Source organism: Copadichromis virginalis, linkage group LG18 (assembly GCF_057382275.1).
Source record: "Copadichromis virginalis isolate Kocher_CV1m ecotype Utaka linkage group LG18, C_Virginalis_male_GT1.1, whole genome shotgun sequence".
Taxonomy (NCBI): Eukaryota; Metazoa; Chordata; class Actinopteri; order Cichliformes; family Cichlidae; genus Copadichromis; species Copadichromis virginalis.
Window position 1 is genome coordinate 26226740 of NC_140635.1, and position 19043 is coordinate 26245782.

General features: G+C 40.9%; 2 protein-coding genes across 2 annotated transcripts; one reads left to right on the top strand and one right to left on the bottom strand.

The window, feature by feature from the left end:
* Nucleotides 1–832: 832 nt before the first annotated feature.
* Nucleotides 833–5776, bottom strand: LOC146688035 (sorting nexin-16). The gene is given in 8 exon segments (XM_085440413.1): nt 833–1716; nt 1823–1928; nt 2019–2156; nt 2234–2302; nt 2408–2556; nt 3235–3321; nt 4857–5029; nt 5764–5776. Coding segments are annotated over 7 exon segments (711 nt in total). The 3' UTR covers nt 833–1716; nt 1823–1846.
* Nucleotides 5777–6020: 244 nt separating this feature from the next.
* On the top strand, nt 6021–17607 carry ripk2 (receptor-interacting serine-threonine kinase 2). Its single transcript, XM_085438965.1, has 11 exons — nt 6021–6574; nt 7390–7543; nt 8096–8251; nt 9020–9171; nt 9721–9770; nt 9866–10027; nt 10133–10218; nt 12726–12821; nt 13072–13168; nt 13330–13533; nt 14885–17607. The coding sequence occupies exons 1-11, from the start codon at nt 6381–6383 to the stop codon at nt 15262–15264; spliced, it is 1731 nt and encodes a 576-aa protein (XP_085295091.1). The 5' UTR covers nt 6021–6380; the 3' UTR covers nt 15265–17607.
* Nucleotides 17608–19043: the final 1436 nt, after the last annotated feature.

Sequence of the window (19043 nt, forward strand, 5' to 3'; positions counted from 1 at the left end):
AATCTCTGTCTCTCTTCCACAGCATGTCTTTATCCTGTCTTCCTTCTCTCACCCCAACCGGTCGCAGCAGATGACCGCCCCTCCCTGAGCCTGGTTCTGCCGGAGGTTTCTTCCTGTTAAAAGGGAGTTTTTCCTTCCCACTGTTGCCAAAGTGCTTGCTCATAGGGGGTCATATGATTGTTGGGTTTTTCTCTGTATCTATGAAGCGCCTTGAGGCGACTTGTGTTGTGATTTGGCGCTATATAAATAAAATTGAATTGAATTGAATTGAATTGAATTGAATTGGACAAGTGGTTAAGAAATTTATTGACTGATGGATGGATGGTTGGAAATTTTATAGTAATCCATCCTACAGGGACAACGTTCGTAAAACTTCAAACTTAGTGTCAGTGCCAGAGAAAGTCTTGGGAGGCCACAAACGCCTGTACTAAACAGTGACCATTTAACCACCACCCTCACACTCCACCGCCTCCCTCCCACGGCCCTGATAACCTTAAGCAAATGGACCGATAATAAACAATCAGAGAAATGATAAAAACTATAAAATAAATCATTAAATCTTTGTTTTTTGCCACCTGATTTGTCCTTCATAATTAAACAAACGGGTTTAATTATGAAGCCGCCTGCATCTCTTCATGCAGTAACACTGTGAAATACATAATTCTTTCTGCCCACCTCAAAAGAATATTTCACAGCTGCTGGGTAAGCTGTGGCCAGACTCACTGGATCCTGTAAAGAGTATGAACGTTTTTCTGCAGCCAAGCAAGCTGTAAGTGTGTTTATATATCTGACTATGGACAACCAGTTTTTCACAGTGAATGTTTTATTATTATTATTATTATTATTATTAATTTGCTCACCGATTGTTTTTTTATACAACCCACTCACATCCAGTCGAATGTTTTCATTGTACAAATCTAATAATTAAGCACCAACCTGCTCACAGCGGCAGCATAAAAGTAGCCTTCATGACCTCGGATAAGCCACACATATCTGGTTTATTCAGCGACTCAAACAGAATGAGTGAAAGGAAACAACATGGCCATTCAGTGTGATAACGGGGGCACATGAATGAGGCTTTACTTGGATGGATGTGGAGCTCTCTCTCTCACACACACACACATTCACACAGGCTTCCTTCATTGATTGCGAGCTGTTATTCACTACTGAAGAGGAAAACATCTCTCCCCTGCTTTTGTGCTTCTCTGCACTTAAATCTTACAGAGATTTCCCCGTGCGAGATAAGAACAGAACATCAAGTTCCCAGTGTCCCTCTCACTCAGATCTTTGCTGTCTCAAACTGTTATTGTGTTACAGTGCCCCCTTGTGGTCGTTCTGTTTTTTCAAATTTCCTATGCTTCAAAAAGAGCTTGTGTTCACTAAAATTCAAGATCAATGAAACATTGTCATCGATATGAATTGAATACATTACTTTGAAATAAAAAAATAAATAGGGATTTTTTTCCCCCTCATTAGGCAGCATAATATGCTGTAAATACACATTATGGGACTTCTATGTGCTTGGTATTTTGAGGTAGTACTCTTAGTGACACCCTGAAAAGAATCAAATAAACATATGCATGGCAGGGGTTGGATTAAACTGCATCTGATGATTGTTTCGGCACTGCGGTGGTCACATCATAGACTTTCTTGTGCACTTGGGTTTAAGAGGAACCAGCAGGATGTCTGATGACCACTTGCACATGTTACTGTCACCTAGAGAAGAAGATACAGAAAACATTATTGATCATTAACACCGACATTTAAAAAAAACAGTGTTAGGTGACTGAGATTACATTTGTTGGTTCGATATGTTATTTACAGTTTGTTTCTTTGTCCATGTCAGTCACTGCATGTCCTCTGTGTCACTGTCTGTGGGGGTGGTGATTGTTGAAGCTTCAGAGCTCTCAGCAGAAAGTGACGGGGATCTGTGTGAGACGGGGGAAATGAACAGTTTCAGCACAGCATGCAGCTCCTGCTTTACTGTGTTTCCAGCTGTGCAACAGAAACATAATTACTTGGCTTCTTTTAGCAGCAGGTTGAGACAGTTCTCTCTCTCCTCCAAAGTCTTCTTCAGCCTGTCGGCTTCTCTCTGCTTGTCCGCGAGTTCGCTCTGAAGACGAAGGTGAGTTTCCTCGAGACTCTCACAAAAGGCCAGAGGGTGTTTGAGATACACAACGTTCCTTACATTCAACCCCTGAGACAATATCTTTGAGAGCAACGTGTCCTCACCCTGCTTTCCTCCAGGCTGTCAAACGGACTCGGTGCTTCAACCAAACACAGAAAGCGTCTTGCAGCTTCACTGGGGAACCAAAGGGGTTTATGTACAGGTCAAAATTAAACACGATTCAGGTCACCCACTAGAGTAGTACTGAAAAAAAGTCACAACACATGCACACACACACACCTTCTGAGGACTTCTTTGTGTAACACTAGGTTCTCCAAAAAGGTCTGCAGTCCAGCTTTCCTCCCTTCTAGAAACTCCTCGTCATAGCTGTTTTTGAGTCAGCGCTTAGGAGGCAGGGCTGGATGAAAGCTGGGGAAAAGCTCTTGAAGCTGCGTCAAGGCGACGAGCAAAAAGGGCAAAAACGGGAAACCAGAATCACTATGGCAACAATATTACATCAATGAGAGCCGAAAGCGTCGCTGAATCACGGTGCCGCAAATGAAAGAACAGTTGCAGCAAGGTCTGCATGTGTATCGGACAAATGCATGAGGTAAAATGTCACTTTATAGGTTTTTCATTAGTCTGACTAATTTACTTTATGGGGGTGAGTTTGATAGCTTCACAGTATCACTCCACCTACAACATACACCTGTAGGGGGAGTGCTGGTTCTATCCCTGTCATTAAATATACTGGCTGTGAGCTGAACAGTCGCTGTGTTGTCCTTAATTCAAGTTATATTCTCCCCGATTCAAGGGTGCAACATGTGTGCCCAGCAAAGAGAGCGTACTGAACAAATCAGGCAGCAGATTGTTGCAGCCCTCAAACCAATCCACATGCACATCCACATGCAGCTAAACCATCCTTTTACTGCATGTGGAAAAATGTTGTTGGTTAAGACAGGCCGAGCAAAGTAATAGTCACTGATACTCAAGTGCTGAAGCATTTGCCATATATAATCTACCCCCTCCAGCCTCTCCGGGCTCCTCACGGCACGTCATTTCACCACCATGAATGTATAGGCTGCTTTACTAATATGTAGCTGCTGAGGTGCACGATATCTTCTCACCTTGTCACTGAGCCTGCAGAAGTCCGTGTATCTTCTGAAGATCACCCAGCTGTCTCCCTGACTCCCCGCCACCAGGATTTTATAAACCTACAGAACACAGACGACTATATGACAAATAACAGACACACGTATTGGTTTGCACTGAGTGCCTTGGCAAGTTGACACTGTACGCGTGTATTTCAGGTGCACATAAGAGCAAGAGCAGCAGGATAGTACAACATGTATAAGGAACATTGTAAATGCATCCTTTAAAAACAGCTGTAATGTCAATAAGATGATCTGTAATAAAGCATTTATAACACATTAAGAAAGTCTGGGTGGCGTATTTCACCCCTCTTCTCACAACAAACTGTAAACTGCAATATTATTCCTGTCACCGTTGTTCAGGTTTTCTCAGAGTGAGTGGATTGGTCTTGCTGTCTGGGTGTACGTCAGCATAGAACTGAATGAGATGTCATTACAAGCAATGCTGCTCAGGCAGCCGCATGCATATTATAAAATTAAACCTGAATCATTGATGACAAGTTCTTTATTTAGAAAGCCAACAGCTGCTCTCTCTTACTAGTTGTTTTATTTCTTCAGTTCCTTGATGACGACTTTCATCCGTGGTGCTAAGACAAAACCACGTCAGTCCAGTGTGGAATTCCCAAAGGTAGAGCGCCAACACAAAACTCCGGTAGCTGACAAATCTCGAATGAACCAATTTATTCTAACAGACATGCTGAAACAATCAGAGGATTGTTTTATTGTTTTATTTCCTGTTCCAGCCCTTTCTTTCTCTTTTGCTAGACAAATTTTAAAATGATACGAGTTCCTCTGGTTCCACAGTGTAACGGTTTGCACATCTGCCTAATCTGACTGATCCTGAAAGGAGATGCAAAACCCAAATCCGATAAAAAGAAATGTTCCAAACACGTGGCGTGGCCTGCTTTGGTGTTCCTTTGTGAAGGCAGCGTGTTCAACTCACACCCTCAGCATCAGCAATTACAACTTTTGTAATTCACTCATTTTTTGCCCACACAGCTAAATCCTTTCCAAAAAAACAAATATTGTTTGAAATTTAGCCAACAGTGATGTTATTTATAAAGGTAAAAATCCAACAAGCTTTTATTGCAGGCTTTTAAGGTCCTGCCCTTGTTAATGCAGTTTGCACAGTTTGTTCTTGGCTCTCTTGACTTGAACATGCGACTTTTACTTGTTTTATTATGCAGCTAACACACACACACATATAATATATATATGTGTGTGTAAGAATGTGCTTACTTAAAAATACATGATTGCACAATTTTGGAAACCCCTAAATCTGAGATCCTTTTTTTCTTTGGTTTTTCTTTTTTTTGTTTGGGTTTTTTTACATCAGGCCTGTTGTCTGCAGGAAAAGAAGAGCCCTCCCTTTAAATTCCTACTGTGAACTTTGTCCTCTCCTCCATATATATATATATATATATATATATATATATATATATATATATATATATATATATATATATATATATATTGGGTGAATGTGCAGTAGTAGCAGCAAGCAGGTGAATTCTGTACATTAATAAGAATAGACATCTGACTATTTTACAGGATAGACAATATAAACATATTTAAAATTAAAGGAATTTGAAATGTACATTGTTCCAACAAGGCCTGCTCACGCTGACCCAGTCCACTGGAAAAGGTACTGGAGTAAATGGAATAGCTATCCGTGGTGGTCTTAGTGACGTACTGTGAACAAGGACACATGGTGAATTAGAATAAACACAGGGGGAACCACATGTACATGCACAGAGAGCATGGTAGTGTACTTACAGCGGATCAGTGCAAACACTTCCAGTGAGTCAGAGCGGGTGAAGGAACTACAGCACAGGGTTTTATAGAATCAAGCTTTGTTTCCCACCTGATCTGTGTAGGGATTGTCTCACTCCATACTCTTGCTGGCTCATCAAAAACACAGGGCAGTTTGTGTGACATTCACGTAAGCAGTATCATAGTACCTGATTTGTTGAAAGTCTGTTCTCGGTTTCAGATTACAGAGGGACACAGAGTCATGTGCTTTATGGTGTGTCTCATCCAACAGCACAAAAAGGGCGCATCCTGTTTCAGTAAATCCTAACAACGCACTTGTAAAAGGTCAAATTTATTACAAAAAATACCTATAATTTCAATAAATTAACACTAACTGTGACTTACCAAAAGGCCCAATTATCACGTAAACTCAAATTTGGAGCGATCAAATTATAAACACATAAAAAAATCAATAATAATAATAAATTTATTGAGACATCATGCATTTAACTGTCTTATTTGAAGAGTTTGTATAAGATCCTATCAGGATGTCTAAACTAAACTAGGATGTCTAAACCGAAGTTCTCTCAACTAAAACTAAAACCTATACTGCTACTGAAAAGAGAAAGTGCTACTTATGATCACATGAGACGAACATCGTATTTTGACATGTCTTTATAGCGTCGACACATCTGTAGGAAAGCCCCTGTTTTTTGGTGGGGGGATTCCCGCTGCTAAAAATCCCAATATTACCAATTGGGTTCATGCCGCAGGAGGAGGAGCTTTGTATCAGCGAAACTGAAACTAAAGTTGAGGTAAAGGCTCATTTATGATTTATGGTATTTTAACAGCGTGCCTCCTCAGTGTTTTTCCTAGACTTACCTCGCTGTTATCCATATTTGTACTGGGATTCTGAATGCGCTCAGAGGGCTGCTTGGAAAACGGGGTCAACTGTCTGAAGTTCTCCAAACCTACCCTCGTGAACGCATCTCGTAAAAGCCGGAAGCGTGTCGTCATTAGCAACAACAAACGCACCTGCTTAAATGAGCGCGGAGCTCAGCTGCGCTCTTCTTGTTGTTGTTTCGCCTTGGGTCCTGCGCACATTTAACTGTAGTCGCTGGGTGAAGGACAGCTGTCGCCGGTCAGCGGGTTCGCTGTTTATCGGCTGCTCTGTTTTGTCTGCTCGCCTCCTCCTCTGCAACATTAATGGTAGCTTAGCCTGCTAGCAGCCGGCTACGTTGTGGAATGCATGTGAATGGGAGCGCAGTTCCTCTTTGCGTTTATACCAAAAGAGGTAGTTCTGCCTTTATTGGCCAACCCCGTGAGAGATAAATCCTGAGAGACTTCGCGTAAGGGATTCAGAAACTGCTATGGAGCCAACTGCGGGCTGTTTGGATATCGGCAGCCTGACCAGCACCTTGCCGGTGATCCCCCAGAATAAACTGACGGACCTGTACTATCTGAGCGGAGGGGGCTTCGGCACCGTGTTCAAGGGGAAGCACTCCGACTGGAGGACCACTGTGGCCGTCAAGTGCCTGAAGCTCGACTCTCCAGTTATAGAAAGGTACTCAACACCGATCAGGCAACTTCGCGTAACAAGGTCTAGGTCACGGAGACACATTTCAGCCATTTATCGATGAATTGCACTACTACAGAAAAACTTTGTGCTGTTTCAGGATGATGCAGTAAAGTCTGCCTGTACTTACTCCACAGTAACAGCTGCAGCACTTGACCTAATTTGAGTCAAATGTGAGGCCTTCTTGTACATTTCAATGAAATGTGTTCAGAGTGCTCGAGCAGGTTTTTCATTCCTCTGGCAGGAAAAAGGCTAAAGAGTCTCTGTGGCTTACGTGTCCAGTGACTTCCAGCTGGAGGGCTAGTTTGCTCAGACTGACACAAATCTGAACTGCACAATATAAATATATATATAATTATATATATATATTTTAAATCCTACACTCATTCTTTATTTCTGGAAGCATGCAAATATACCACTCTGTTATAAAATTAAGTCCACCTTTTAATGTGAAATTCTTAAGCTTGTTTCACAAAACTGTTCACAACAACAGTGAACCAGGCCAACTGGATTTCAGTCAAATGTCCAGACATCATGACTCAGTTTGGTATTTATTGGTCACCTAGTAATGGGTCATTCTAAACATCTCTGCACAAATTCACAAGTGAGAAAATCTCAGATTTCTGCGTGTAACATTTTTACTCCTCTGTGTAATCAAGAGTTTCAGCAAGATTGTATACGGCATTTTTGGTCTGTGTTTCTAGAAGGATTTTATCTTAAATATTCATTTACCTCACTATCACAAAAGTGCTGTCAGTGCTGTTTTGTTTTTGTTATTTATTCTGTGTCTGGCTGTGTTTCAGAGAGCGGAACTGCCTGCTGAAGGAGGCCGAGGTACTCCACAAAGCCAGGTTCAACTACATCATCCAGATCTTTGGTGTCTGCAATGAGCCTCGTATCTTCTGCATAGTCACGGAGTTCATGAGCAATGGATCTCTGGACCGGTTACTCCATGAGGTAGCTCATCAAGTTCACTTCCTATCACTAGGAACTCTTCTAGTCTGAGCAATGCACCCTTAAATAAACCATTTAGATTGCCACTGAGTGGCACCAGTTTTCTCTGGTTTAGATTGTTAGCTGTGAGAGTTGCCCAGACTACACACTGGAAAAAATGAAGGTTTTATAGTTGTTGCATTTGGATTTTTGTTGCCAAAAGAGGTCAGCTGATGGAGTTGCATTGGTCTGTTGTTTTTCTCTCTTGTGCATCACTCATCATGTGAGTGTATGACTCTTTTTCCTTTCAGCGGGACTATAAACAAAAGCGAAAGCTCGAAGTAATTAGTATCTGATGAAACATAAAAGAAAGTAGGGAAAGAGAAGCCGAGCACTGAGGGAAGCAGACAGCTATGCACAAGGGAAATTCCCACTGGGCTGAGTGTAGTAATTTTTTCAGTCTTTATTTCAAGCTCTTGCATTGTTTTGTACTTTCACTGTAGTAAAACCCACATTTCCCTCTTTTATTTACATTTATGATATCTTTAGCCCATCTTTGTAATCTCTGCCTTACAGAAGGACGTGTACCCTGTTCTTGCCTGGCCTTTGCGTTTGAGGATTCTGTATGAGATCGCCCTTGGGGTTAACTTCCTTCACAACATGAACCCACCCCTCGTACATCACGACCTAAAGACCCAAAACATTCTGCTGGATGGTGAATTTCATGTTAAGGTATGCGATAAGTATGAGGTGCGTGCAGAACAGGAAAATCTATGACATCACCTTCAACCGTGTCAGTGTGTTTGTTGGAGCTGTAACAAAAGGTTACAGCTGCTTAGGTGGTTACAGTTATAGTCACATGTATTGTGTACGTTACCAGACTAACTTAGACATAGTGGATAAGCTGCACATACCCTATGTACTGCTTATCTGCTACTCTTTATGAAACATACAATTTTTATTAGCATAAAAAGTATAAACTATATTTTTCAGGTTGTTCAGACTGATTTCTTTTTCTTTCATGGCCTAATTAAAGTGAATATATTATACTCATATCAACTCCATATTTAAGCTTTTGGACTGTAAAACAAACTCCTCTCCTTTAAACTTTCTTCTGATTGGCTGCCCCTCACAAACAGAAGGTTCAAACAGCAGGTGGGTGGTGCTAGTCTGCTGACACTCAGCGCTGTGTGCCTAAGATGAGCACATAAAGATAATACAGTATCAGTAAGAGGGGATAGAGATAACAGTAGAAGAGAAAAAACCTCCCTGAAACTGACTATTTAGGGCAGTTTCAGTATCCACCATTGTAACAGGAAATAAGAAAGGCATAATAACTTCCCCTTAAAGATCCGTTATTATACAAAAGGCTGTCCTCCCGCTGCAGTTATCAACCTTATTTGACTTTTTGTCACGAATTAATTTAAGACTCGTAAAATGTAAAACTGGCTTTGTATAACTTTGTCTGTCTGCGGTTGCTAACTTTCTGCTTCTCTCCAGATTGCAGACTTTGGCCTATCGAAGTGGCGACAGCTGTCAGTGAGTAGAGGCTCGGGGTCCAAGCCAGCTGAGGGTACAGTGATCTACATGCCCCCTGAGGAGTACGAACCATCCAAGAGCCGCCGGGCCGACGTGAAGCACGATATGTACAGGTAAGACACCAGAACCCAGTAACTATTATGTAGAAGTCAGTCTCAAAATGTACATCCTTCCCTGAAGATTTAGCAGAAAAAGTCTCTATGACTTATCTGTGTTACTATAAACTCTGATAACTTCCGTGTTTGTTGAGCACAATAAGCAGTTAAGGGAAATGAGGCTTTCCTTCCTGTAAAGATGAAACGGAGTTCCTGCCTCAGCTTGCATTGCTTGCATACCACTGCAGGGCCCAGTGTCAAAGGCTAAATCAGTCGTGCCAGACAAAAAAATCAGACCTAACTGTTGAGATCCACGAGTCTGTCAGAAAAGGAATTCAGATTATTTTTCTGCTTTGATAAGAGAGCTCTACTTTCCGCTGATGCAGTCTTTGTAAATTTTGCGCAAGAGGTTACGCTCGCTGCAACGGATCAATCAGTCATGGCTTTGAGAGTCATCCCTGAAGCTGGCTTGTGGTAGAGTCCCTCAACTATAAGGGGAAATGCCAATATCTGGCAACTTAGTAACTCTTCCCTTAACTGTTTTCCTCTTTGATAATTGGATTCTAGCTATGCCATCATCATGTGGGAGGTGCTGTCCAGGCAGATCCCGTTTAAAGGTAACTGCTCGTTTTGGGGTTTGTTTTTTTTCACATCATACTTTGTTCCTACTTGACCCTTTTTGAGTCACTAATATGTGTGTGTTTATGTTCAGAGGTGACCAATGGCATTCAGATCATGTTCAGCGTGCTGCGTGGTCTGCGTCCTGACACCAGCCTGGAGAGCCTGTCCGCAGACATCCCCAGCAGAGAAACGCTCATCAATCTTATGACAGCCGGCTGGAACGCTAATCCAGATGAACGGCCTTCCTTCCAAAGTATGCTCATACAAATGACTAAAGTGCGCACTGCTAATGGGACGGTAGTTCTGCGTTACGTCTTTGGCAGGATTTAGCAGTGTGATGCGTTTCCTACCATTTCAGATTGTTTGATAGAGCTGGAGCCTATGGTGAGGGTGTTTGACGAAATAGAGTTCCTGGAAGCTGTGCTGCAGATCAAAAAGAAAAAGGTCAGTTTTTATATTTCTTCTTTATGTACCTGTAGGGAAATCTGTGTAGCACTTTTTTTTTTCTTTTGAAAACTACTTTTGATTTATTTCAAAATTAAATTTGCATTTCCTCTGATCCACAAAGAGTGTATTGTGGGATGGTATCGTGTGTCTGTCTGTCAGCATGCGCTCAGGTGTGTCAGCTTACAGTAAGAGAAATCTGGTGAAACTAGTTTGAGACAGACTGTGGCTCAGAGTATGACTTTAGTTTCATGATGATGTCTCACAGCCATGCATATGAAAAATAAATGCACAGGCTTTGATGCAGCTATAGCTACAGTGGCGTGCGTGTGCCCGTGCGTGTGTGTGAACTGTTAATGGCCAGATTTTTACAGCTAGTGCATCACCTAAAGTGTCATAAAATCTTTCCTTTCCTTAGTAATTGCACAGGGGTTCCCTGAATTGGCAGTTTATCACAGGTCTACTGGATCAGCTTGTCACCTTTTCAAATTGATTAGAAGGAAAATGATAAAGGAAAAAAAGATAAATGTGATCTAGAAAAAAAAAAACAGGAAACCAATAAACAGCGGCGAAATGCAGCAGGGGCCTCTGACAGACTCAGTCTGGGGACATTGTGGCTCATAGTTGGGGAATTACTCATTTAATTAGTTCATTATTTTATTTTGTTTACTATGCAAACGGCAAAACAGGGAGATGTGTTGATAAATTGAAAGCTGCCACTAATTTGTGCACATCAAGCTATGATCCTGTAATTACCAGTATCTTCGACGAGGTACTGAACCACTTGCATATAACACCCCCATACCAGCATAGTTTTGCTGACGTTAATGGTAGGGTGGGTTTGGAGCTCTGCAGTTACTGAGCAGAGCATTGGCAACTTTTCCACACTCTGCAGCTCACTCTGTAGTTTTGTAGTTCACTTCAGTTCTGAGTTCCTAAATACGTCCACCTTACAGTAATACCACGTATAGCAGTTAATATCAGTTGTGGAATAGATGGGAAAGGGGAAAGAACTATCAAACTGACTTGTTACAATGGTGGGATCCTATTACAGCAGCATGCTCAAATTCAATGAGCTCTTTAAAATTACCCATTCTTTCGCAAATGTTTGTAAAGGCAGAACACATGGCTTGGTGCTTGATTTCATACACCTGTGGTAATGGGACAGAAAACATCTGAATTGAAGGATTAAGAGGTATGGCCTCCAGCTGGCTGGAAGTTAGCTAACAACTGGACACCCGTGCCCCCGATTTACAGTTTTGTCCAAAGTAGTTAAGTGTTCAAAAACCCAAAATGGTAAAGGAAGAAAAAAGGCAGTCTACCTGAAATGTCAGACTAAAGGATTCAAAGTAAAAACCAATTGGTGATGCCATCTTTTATATACAGTTTTTGTTTGGTGATCATTAAAAGAACTCTTCTTCAAAAGACTGTCACAGGTTAGTGTTTTTGCTTAGCAGACATAGATGGTTAATTATTAACATTAGATACATTTTTTTATTTATAGTTGGCTGTGTATGGACACACACATTTACGCAAGTATAAATGTTGAATGTGCAATTTGGGGCAGTTTAAATTGCACTGTGACTCAGTGAGAGAGATTAAAAACTGACATCATAATTTCCCTTCAGCATATCCTTCCTCTTTATATTTTCAGTGTATATGTGACTTTGCAGTCACATGTCTGTTTCTAATCCGTACTTTCAACAAGCACAAAATTGAACTACATGCAGTTAAAGGCAGCAGGGAACTAACTGTGCTAAAGAACAATCTATAGTGTTATTATTGTCTGTTAGCTGCAGAATACTGAAGAAAAAAGTTAACAGCGTGTATTTTTAGTACTCCTTTTTTTTCCCTCCTCTAAATATCCTCACTTGCATAAGTCACAGAAGTTATGAAAACATCAGTGACCTTTAGTTTTGTTCAGTGTATTGTTATATATGTTAAACACGTTGGTTATACATTATCTTAGCTGGTAATGTACAAACTTGATTCCAACAAAGTTGTCACTCTTTAAAATGTAAATAAAAAGTAGAATAAAGTCATTTCCAAAACTCCTTTTATTTAAAGAAAATTTGTCATTTTAATAGTTAGATGACAGAAACTCGTCTCTAAAAGTTAGGACATGGTCATGTTTACTACTGTGTAGCATCACATCAGCTACGTTAGCAAAGAGCATCACTAGAATGAATGGGTGGATCAGCAGGTTGATGTATACTGTATATTTGTTTTTTTTATCAACACCAGAACCTGCTGCTTTGTTGGGCAAGTCAATATTTGACTGTGTGGTCAGATACTGCAACATTCTCCTTACACTGTCCGATATAGTTTTATGGGATTTTTTTGTAAATGTAATCCTTTCTTTCAGTGTTAGTGGAATTTTTTTGGTCTCTGTACTTTTTTTTTTTTTTTTTTTTTTTTTTTTTAAAGCAAGGGATTGACAGTTAAAGTATTTTGAAGTTGACCTTTTTGTTGGTGGTTGTGCCGTATCTCTTTTGCTCCTCACACAGCTGAGGTCACAGTGTTGTTCAGCCCCAGCAGCCTGTCAGAAGGGGAGTGAGGAGGAAACTCCAAGTATGCCAAAGGACAGGCCCAGCCAGTGGACGGTCAGTATCTACTCGTCACCTACACTGAGAATAAAGATGACGTGTGTGAAGCGTGGTTTTTTTTGTTTTGTTTTGTTTTTTTGTTGTTGTTTTTTTAATTTATGCATGTTGTCAGCCGGTAACTGAACCTGAATAATTTACTTGGCTTATAATGAAAACGGTGACATGGAGGGATGCAGTTCAACATGAAGGTGTGTCGTTGTGGTCATGTATGAACATAAATGAAACCTCACCGTTTCCTCTGTCGCAGGAGGGCACTACATCAGGCTCGGGGTCTTGTTCCTCTCAGGACACGGACATATCTCTACCGGGCGCCCTCTCCAGCAGCAATGCTGCATCCGCTAAACGTAATGACACCAACACCTTTACCAAGTATCACCACTGATAATCTTTAAAGGAAGTGGTGTGACTTGATGTCATAGAGTTCAAAAATAATACTTTAGTCTCCGTTTCAGTGTATGCTCTGTTTGGCTGCTGGGCACATCACTTTTCTTGTTCTGTTTTTCAGCTGTAGATTGCCTTCCATCGTCATTCATGCCTCACAGTCTGGAGTCTCCACAGTCATTGAAGGATGTCTATGATAAACTAGGATGTGGGGATAAACTGAACGGCTGGACAAATGATTTAAACATACTCAGCAAGCCTGAACCAATCGCCGAATGTGAGACAAAGCTGGTTAATGTCTCCCTCAAAGCACAGCCTCAGCCTCAAGGTACAAGAAGCTCCATCGTGCATCTGTTGGTGTGTGAATGCGTGGACCTGTGTCCCATTTTTAAGTCTTTATGATAGACGAGTGCATGTGAAAAACAGTGCAGCTCGTGATTCAGTAGGCTGTAAAACTACGTTTGGCAGCAGTAATGATTCTCTGTACCACTTTATCAGTCTCTCACACGCTCTTCTTTACAGCATTACTTCAGTTCACTGAAGTTTGTGGGCTTTCATTTGTGGACAGCTCTTTGACTGGACCATTTTAACAATTTGATATTTTCTTTTTCTCAGCTGTTCTGTGTTTGGGATCATTGTCCTGTTACATGACTCCGTTTCGGCCACACTTTAGCTGTCAGACAAAGGAGTTCATGTTTGATTCAATGACTGCAACCTGCCTGGGTCATGTGGCTGCAAAACAAGCCTAAATTATCGCCCTTCCGCCAGCATGCTTAACATTTGGTATGAGGTGATTGTGCTGATATGCTGTTTGGTTTGCACCACACATGGTGTTGTACGTTATGGCCAAACATCTCCGCTTTGGTCTCATCTGTCCAGAGGACATTATTCCTGAGATTTGATCAGATGCAACTTTGCAAACTTAAACAATACATGTTTTTAGAGACTTTCTCCTGATAAGATCTTCAAACAAGAACTTGTTCAATGTTTTTCTGAGTGTTTGTCATGAACTTTAGCATATAGGCCTGTAGAGTCTGAGACGTAGCTTTTGGGTTTTTCCCAGTATTGCCCATTCTGTCCATCAAGTACATTTGCTGGGATGTCCAGTCCTGGGAAGATTGTGGCATTGTGTTAGCACAGCTGAATGCTCCAGACGAGAAAATTGTCAAAACTTCTGCTCTTTTTTTTTTTTTGAGGTGCTCACACTTGCTGATGATCAGTTAACCAAGTGAATTAAATTAGTAACACCCAGCTGCCGCTTAGCTTCTTAATTCCTATGGGAGCAGTAGAGATGCACTTTGTTTTTCACAGGACCTGCCTGTTCTAGTTGCACTTTTCTTTTTGTTTTCCTGGACACATGGTACCGATAAGCTATCAACCTCATAATTCATGTTTCTGTGTTTTGCTGGCTCTGTCTAGTACAGGGCATTCAAGCGCACTTCGATCATTTTAGTGTAACTTTTATTTCTTCCTTAAGAAGATACAAATTAGAATCATAGTGATGCTGTTATCGTTCCTTTGTTCTTGACTAGTAGGCCCTGATAGCAAGTTACACTCCTATTCAGCTGATTGGTGTAACGTAACTTTGATTTGTAACACTTTACACTTTTGGTATAAAGAGTATATTTCACCCTTGCAGCAATGTTCAGCAAATAAGGCATAACTTTTTCTTGTTGCAGGTTACTCTCCTCCACCGCGGCACTCTCCTCCTCTGCAAGGTCCCATCTCCCAGTGGATTGCAATCCGGCGTGAGGAAATTGTCTCCCAGATGACGGAGGCTTGTCTGAACCAGAGCTTGGACGCCCTGCTGTCCCACTCCATGCTGATGAAAGAGGATTACGAACTGGTGATCAACCAGCCCACACGCACCGCTAAGGTCCGCCGACTTCTGGACACCTGCGACAAACACAACGAAGACTTCTCCCGCATCGTTGTCCGCAAGCTGCACGACAACAAGCAGATGAGCCTGCAGCCGTACCCGCCTGAAATCAGCTCGCCTATGGTGGCACCAAGCGCACCGTCACTGTCCATGTCCTACAATATCCCCAGGAAGATGTAGCAGCACTCACGGCCAAGACTTCCACATAAAGACTGTGCCAACTTGACACTACAACTAACTCTTTCTTGTTCCGTGTCATCCAGACACTCGCCACGGTTTAGACGGAAGAACAGCTGGTTGAGCAACTAAAGTTACAGGTACAAAAACGTCATGTGTTACTATGGACACATCAACTCAAGATTTAAGGTTTTATTCTGTATGTTTAGAATCAAAAAGACTTTAACTGAAGCAGTGATTATTTTTTTAATGTTACGGATTTGATGTGAATATTTATTTGTAGTCCCTAAGTGGCTATATTGAGTGGTTTTCACTCTTTTTGGTATCTAATGCTTTTTGTCTGAAGACTATTAGATTAATGTTGGCCTGTTTGTGCGATCGTGTATCAGTATTTGCAGAATGCAAACGTCCTCATTTATTTGATGCAACTAAAGACAGGAGGACTGTTAACTGGAAAACCTGCTGTAAAAATAAGGTTTAACTCTTCTAGCAATCTTTATTCAAGTATCATGTATTTATGGGTTCTGGTCATGTTTACGGCCTGAGTGAGCGAGTGTATTGTTGTTCTATTTAAGCACAAGGTCTACAGAAAGTTTGAATAAGTGTTACTTTAAATAAGCGTTCCTGAACTTTAGCAGCTTTGCCAAACTAAGAGGAAAAGTTGGACTGAGTTGTGACCCAGTGGCAGACTGCATGGAAAGTTTTTACTCTTCCTCTATTTATCGCCAAGCTAAAGAGAGTCACAGGGTCACAAACTAAAGAGGAAGCTGAGAGGGTAATACAACACCCAGAAAGAGGGATGTGGGTATGTGTGTGTGTGTGTCTGCATATAGTGGGTCATTAAAATTGGACCAAGTATGTGCTCTCATTTCTTTCGGTCGGTTCAGTAGCGACCTCACCTCAGAGACTTCAGGCTTATCTGGATCTTTCCAGACTTGACCCATCTTCCACAGACTCTAAGCTGAGATTACAAATAAATGTATTCCAACTGAGCTTCTCTGCAGTAGCATAAGAAAAAAAATCGAATACATGAAAATCCAGCTTTGCTTGTAGCAGATCTTTAGTTTACCTGTTCAGCGTATTTTTCTTGAACGTTGCAACTTTTTTTGCTGTTGCTACGCAGTCTGCTCAAAACAGCAGCAACATGTTTATTAAATCTGTCAGTCACTGACCTGCAAGGCAGAAAACTGTTGCATAAGTATACAATAAGCAAGTACTGGTTTATCTGTTAAACTATACCTTTGTCTGCCACAGGGCTCTTTGTTAGCTCCTTGACATAATAAGCATATATTGTACGTTCTTTCTGCCAGAATATGCTGTAGTTACACAACAGATATTTTCTGTTTTATTAGCATGTGTGCTCCTGCAGTTAACATATATATTCAGTCAATTAGCAAACAAACTGCCTATTTCATTCCCCATTTGGCATCTTTTAATGTGCCAAACATATTTTGTTGTTGTTGTTGTTGTTGTTGTTTAACCCTTCAGTGTCTCAAATAATCAAACATGCAAACCTATTCACAAACTGTCCTACACTGATTCTTAATAACTCCATTGCTTTTGCCTGTCAACACTTTCATCAGTAAGTAATTGTTTTGGTGGGTATGTTATGTGTATGCATGTGAGCTTTTCTTTTTTCTTTTTAAATACACACGGGCCTTGCCGCCCTCAACACTGCCTTCACTTCCTCAAATGGGTGCTTGCAATGACAATATTAAGCCGTGGCTCTGGATTTCAGTCCCACCTACAACACATTCATCACAGGACAGTCAGTGTGATTAATTAATGTTTTTTTTCATACACATGTTCTGCATCATTCAGTCCAAAGTGACCACAGTTCAATGAAGACCTGAATCACACAGTGGGGAATGAGTCACAGCACACCAGACTTTGTAAAACACTGTTAGAGCAAATTATGCTCGAATGACAAAATGTCATTTAGATTAGAAAGGCCGAGCAGGGTCGATCTGCTTCCGTATGTTGGACTGGTATTGTTTTTGAAATCTGTGCCTCATATTCTGCTTCTGGTCCCACCTCAAGTTACAGGCAAATGCCTTCTACGTGCATATCAAGCAAAGGTGAGTGAAAATGCTGTAGATTTGATAGTGGTGTGTATATGTTGTAACATATTTTTTTACTGTTTTTCTGTGATGTGTTTATTTGATACTTGTAGAAATACCAACTGAAAAATACGGAGCTAATTTAGAGCCCTTGTATTCAGTAGTGTCAGCCGATTGAGCAGTTCTGTCAGAGGTTTAACATGATGTGTAGCTGTGGTTTCAACTAGGATTTTTTTTATATTGTGTCAAACTCTTCATTAAAATGGCTACTCTGTTTTTAATTTAATTTGGTCTAATTTCTGCTTCTTGTTTTTGTAACAGTAATTTTAAAGGAACACTTTGCTCCTTTAATTGAGCTTCACTGAAAAATACACTTATCTGCCACTTTATTATGTACAGGTTGCTAATACTGAGTTGGACCCATTTTTGCCCTAATTCTTGGCAAAATAAATTCAACAAGTTGCTGGAAACATTCCTCTGAGATTTTGGACCATATCGACATGACTGCATCACACAGTTGCTGCAGATTTATCAACTGCATGTCTGTAATATGACTGTGCATTTGTGAAATATCCCAAAGGAACGCGTTGACATGACACATTATCCTGAAGGGTACACAGTGGTCATAATGATATGGACATGGTCAACAATAATACTCTGGTAGTCTGAGGTGATCAGCTGGTGCTAAGTGAAGTGTGCCAAGAACCACACTCTTACACCACTACAGTCATCTATACAGGGCAGGATATGCCAATACCTTTGTTTATGCCAAAGTGTCACTTAAATCACCTTTCCTATGATGTTTGGTTGAACTTGAGCAGCTTTCTTCGACTACATTAACATGCCTAAATGCATAGAGTTGCTACTATGTGTTTGGCTACCAATAACTAGATATTTGAGTTTACAAGCAGTTCAACTGGTGTACATGCCTATTAAGTGCACATGAAAGATGTATGAAGCCACATTGACATCACCTACTGGTTTGTGAATTTTTGGAGCTAGAAGGTATTTGGATTATTTAGCTAGCGCTAGATAGCTTGGCTAGCAAGGTGGATTAACAGCCAAAAACTAGCTAATTGATGCTAACTGCAGTAGAAAAGTGCACACTCTTTCTCAAATACTGAAGATGTCACCAACAACACAGAAATATTCAAGACATTCAGTGACTCGGACAAGCTGAAGTAAAGGTTAACATACAACTAGAGGCTTCATTTGCCTATGTTGGCATACACCTGTTAGCTTCACAATCCATGACTTTAATGTTGAGTACAATTTAAACAGTCGAGTCTTCATCCTCATGGGCTAAATTACCAAAATAATTTTTGTAGCAGGCTATAAACATGTATATTGCTCCTGTAAAGCTGGGCATTTTAACATATCATGTGAGGACTGACTTACTTTTGAGCCGACCTCAAGTGGAAGTTGCACTTTTAGCCTTGGAGTTGGCTGCTTGGCAAGAAATAGTTTATTCAAGTTTGTACTTCACTTATAGATCGTTCAACAAACAAGCTGCTGGACATAGCTTTCTAGTCATTTTCCTGGCCTGCAGATGTCTACAAGGAGGCACAAAAACTCATAGTAGTAGAGTCTTCCTTCTGTATACCAGGGATGAGGTGGGTTATGCCCCTGGAAACACTCCCTGCAAATTAAGATAAGCTTAATGACACTTTTCATCACAGTATAAATAACTATCCTGTATGTCGGGTCAATTGGAGCTTGGCT

What these genes read in the sequence shown, in the direction of transcription:
- ripk2 (XM_085438965.1), top strand. Translation starts at nt 6,381, where the DNA reads ATGGAGCCAACTGCGGGCTGTTTGGATATCGGCAGCCTGACCAGCACC. An exon ending in GACTCTCCAGTTATAGAAAG is followed by an intron (nt 6,575 to 7,389) that starts GTACTCAACACC and finishes GCTGTGTTTCAG; the next exon opens with AGAGCGGAACTGCCTGCTGA. An exon ending in TGAACGGCCTTCCTTCCAAA is followed by an intron (nt 10,028 to 10,132) that starts GTATGCTCATAC and finishes CTACCATTTCAG; the next exon opens with ATTGTTTGATAGAGCTGGAG.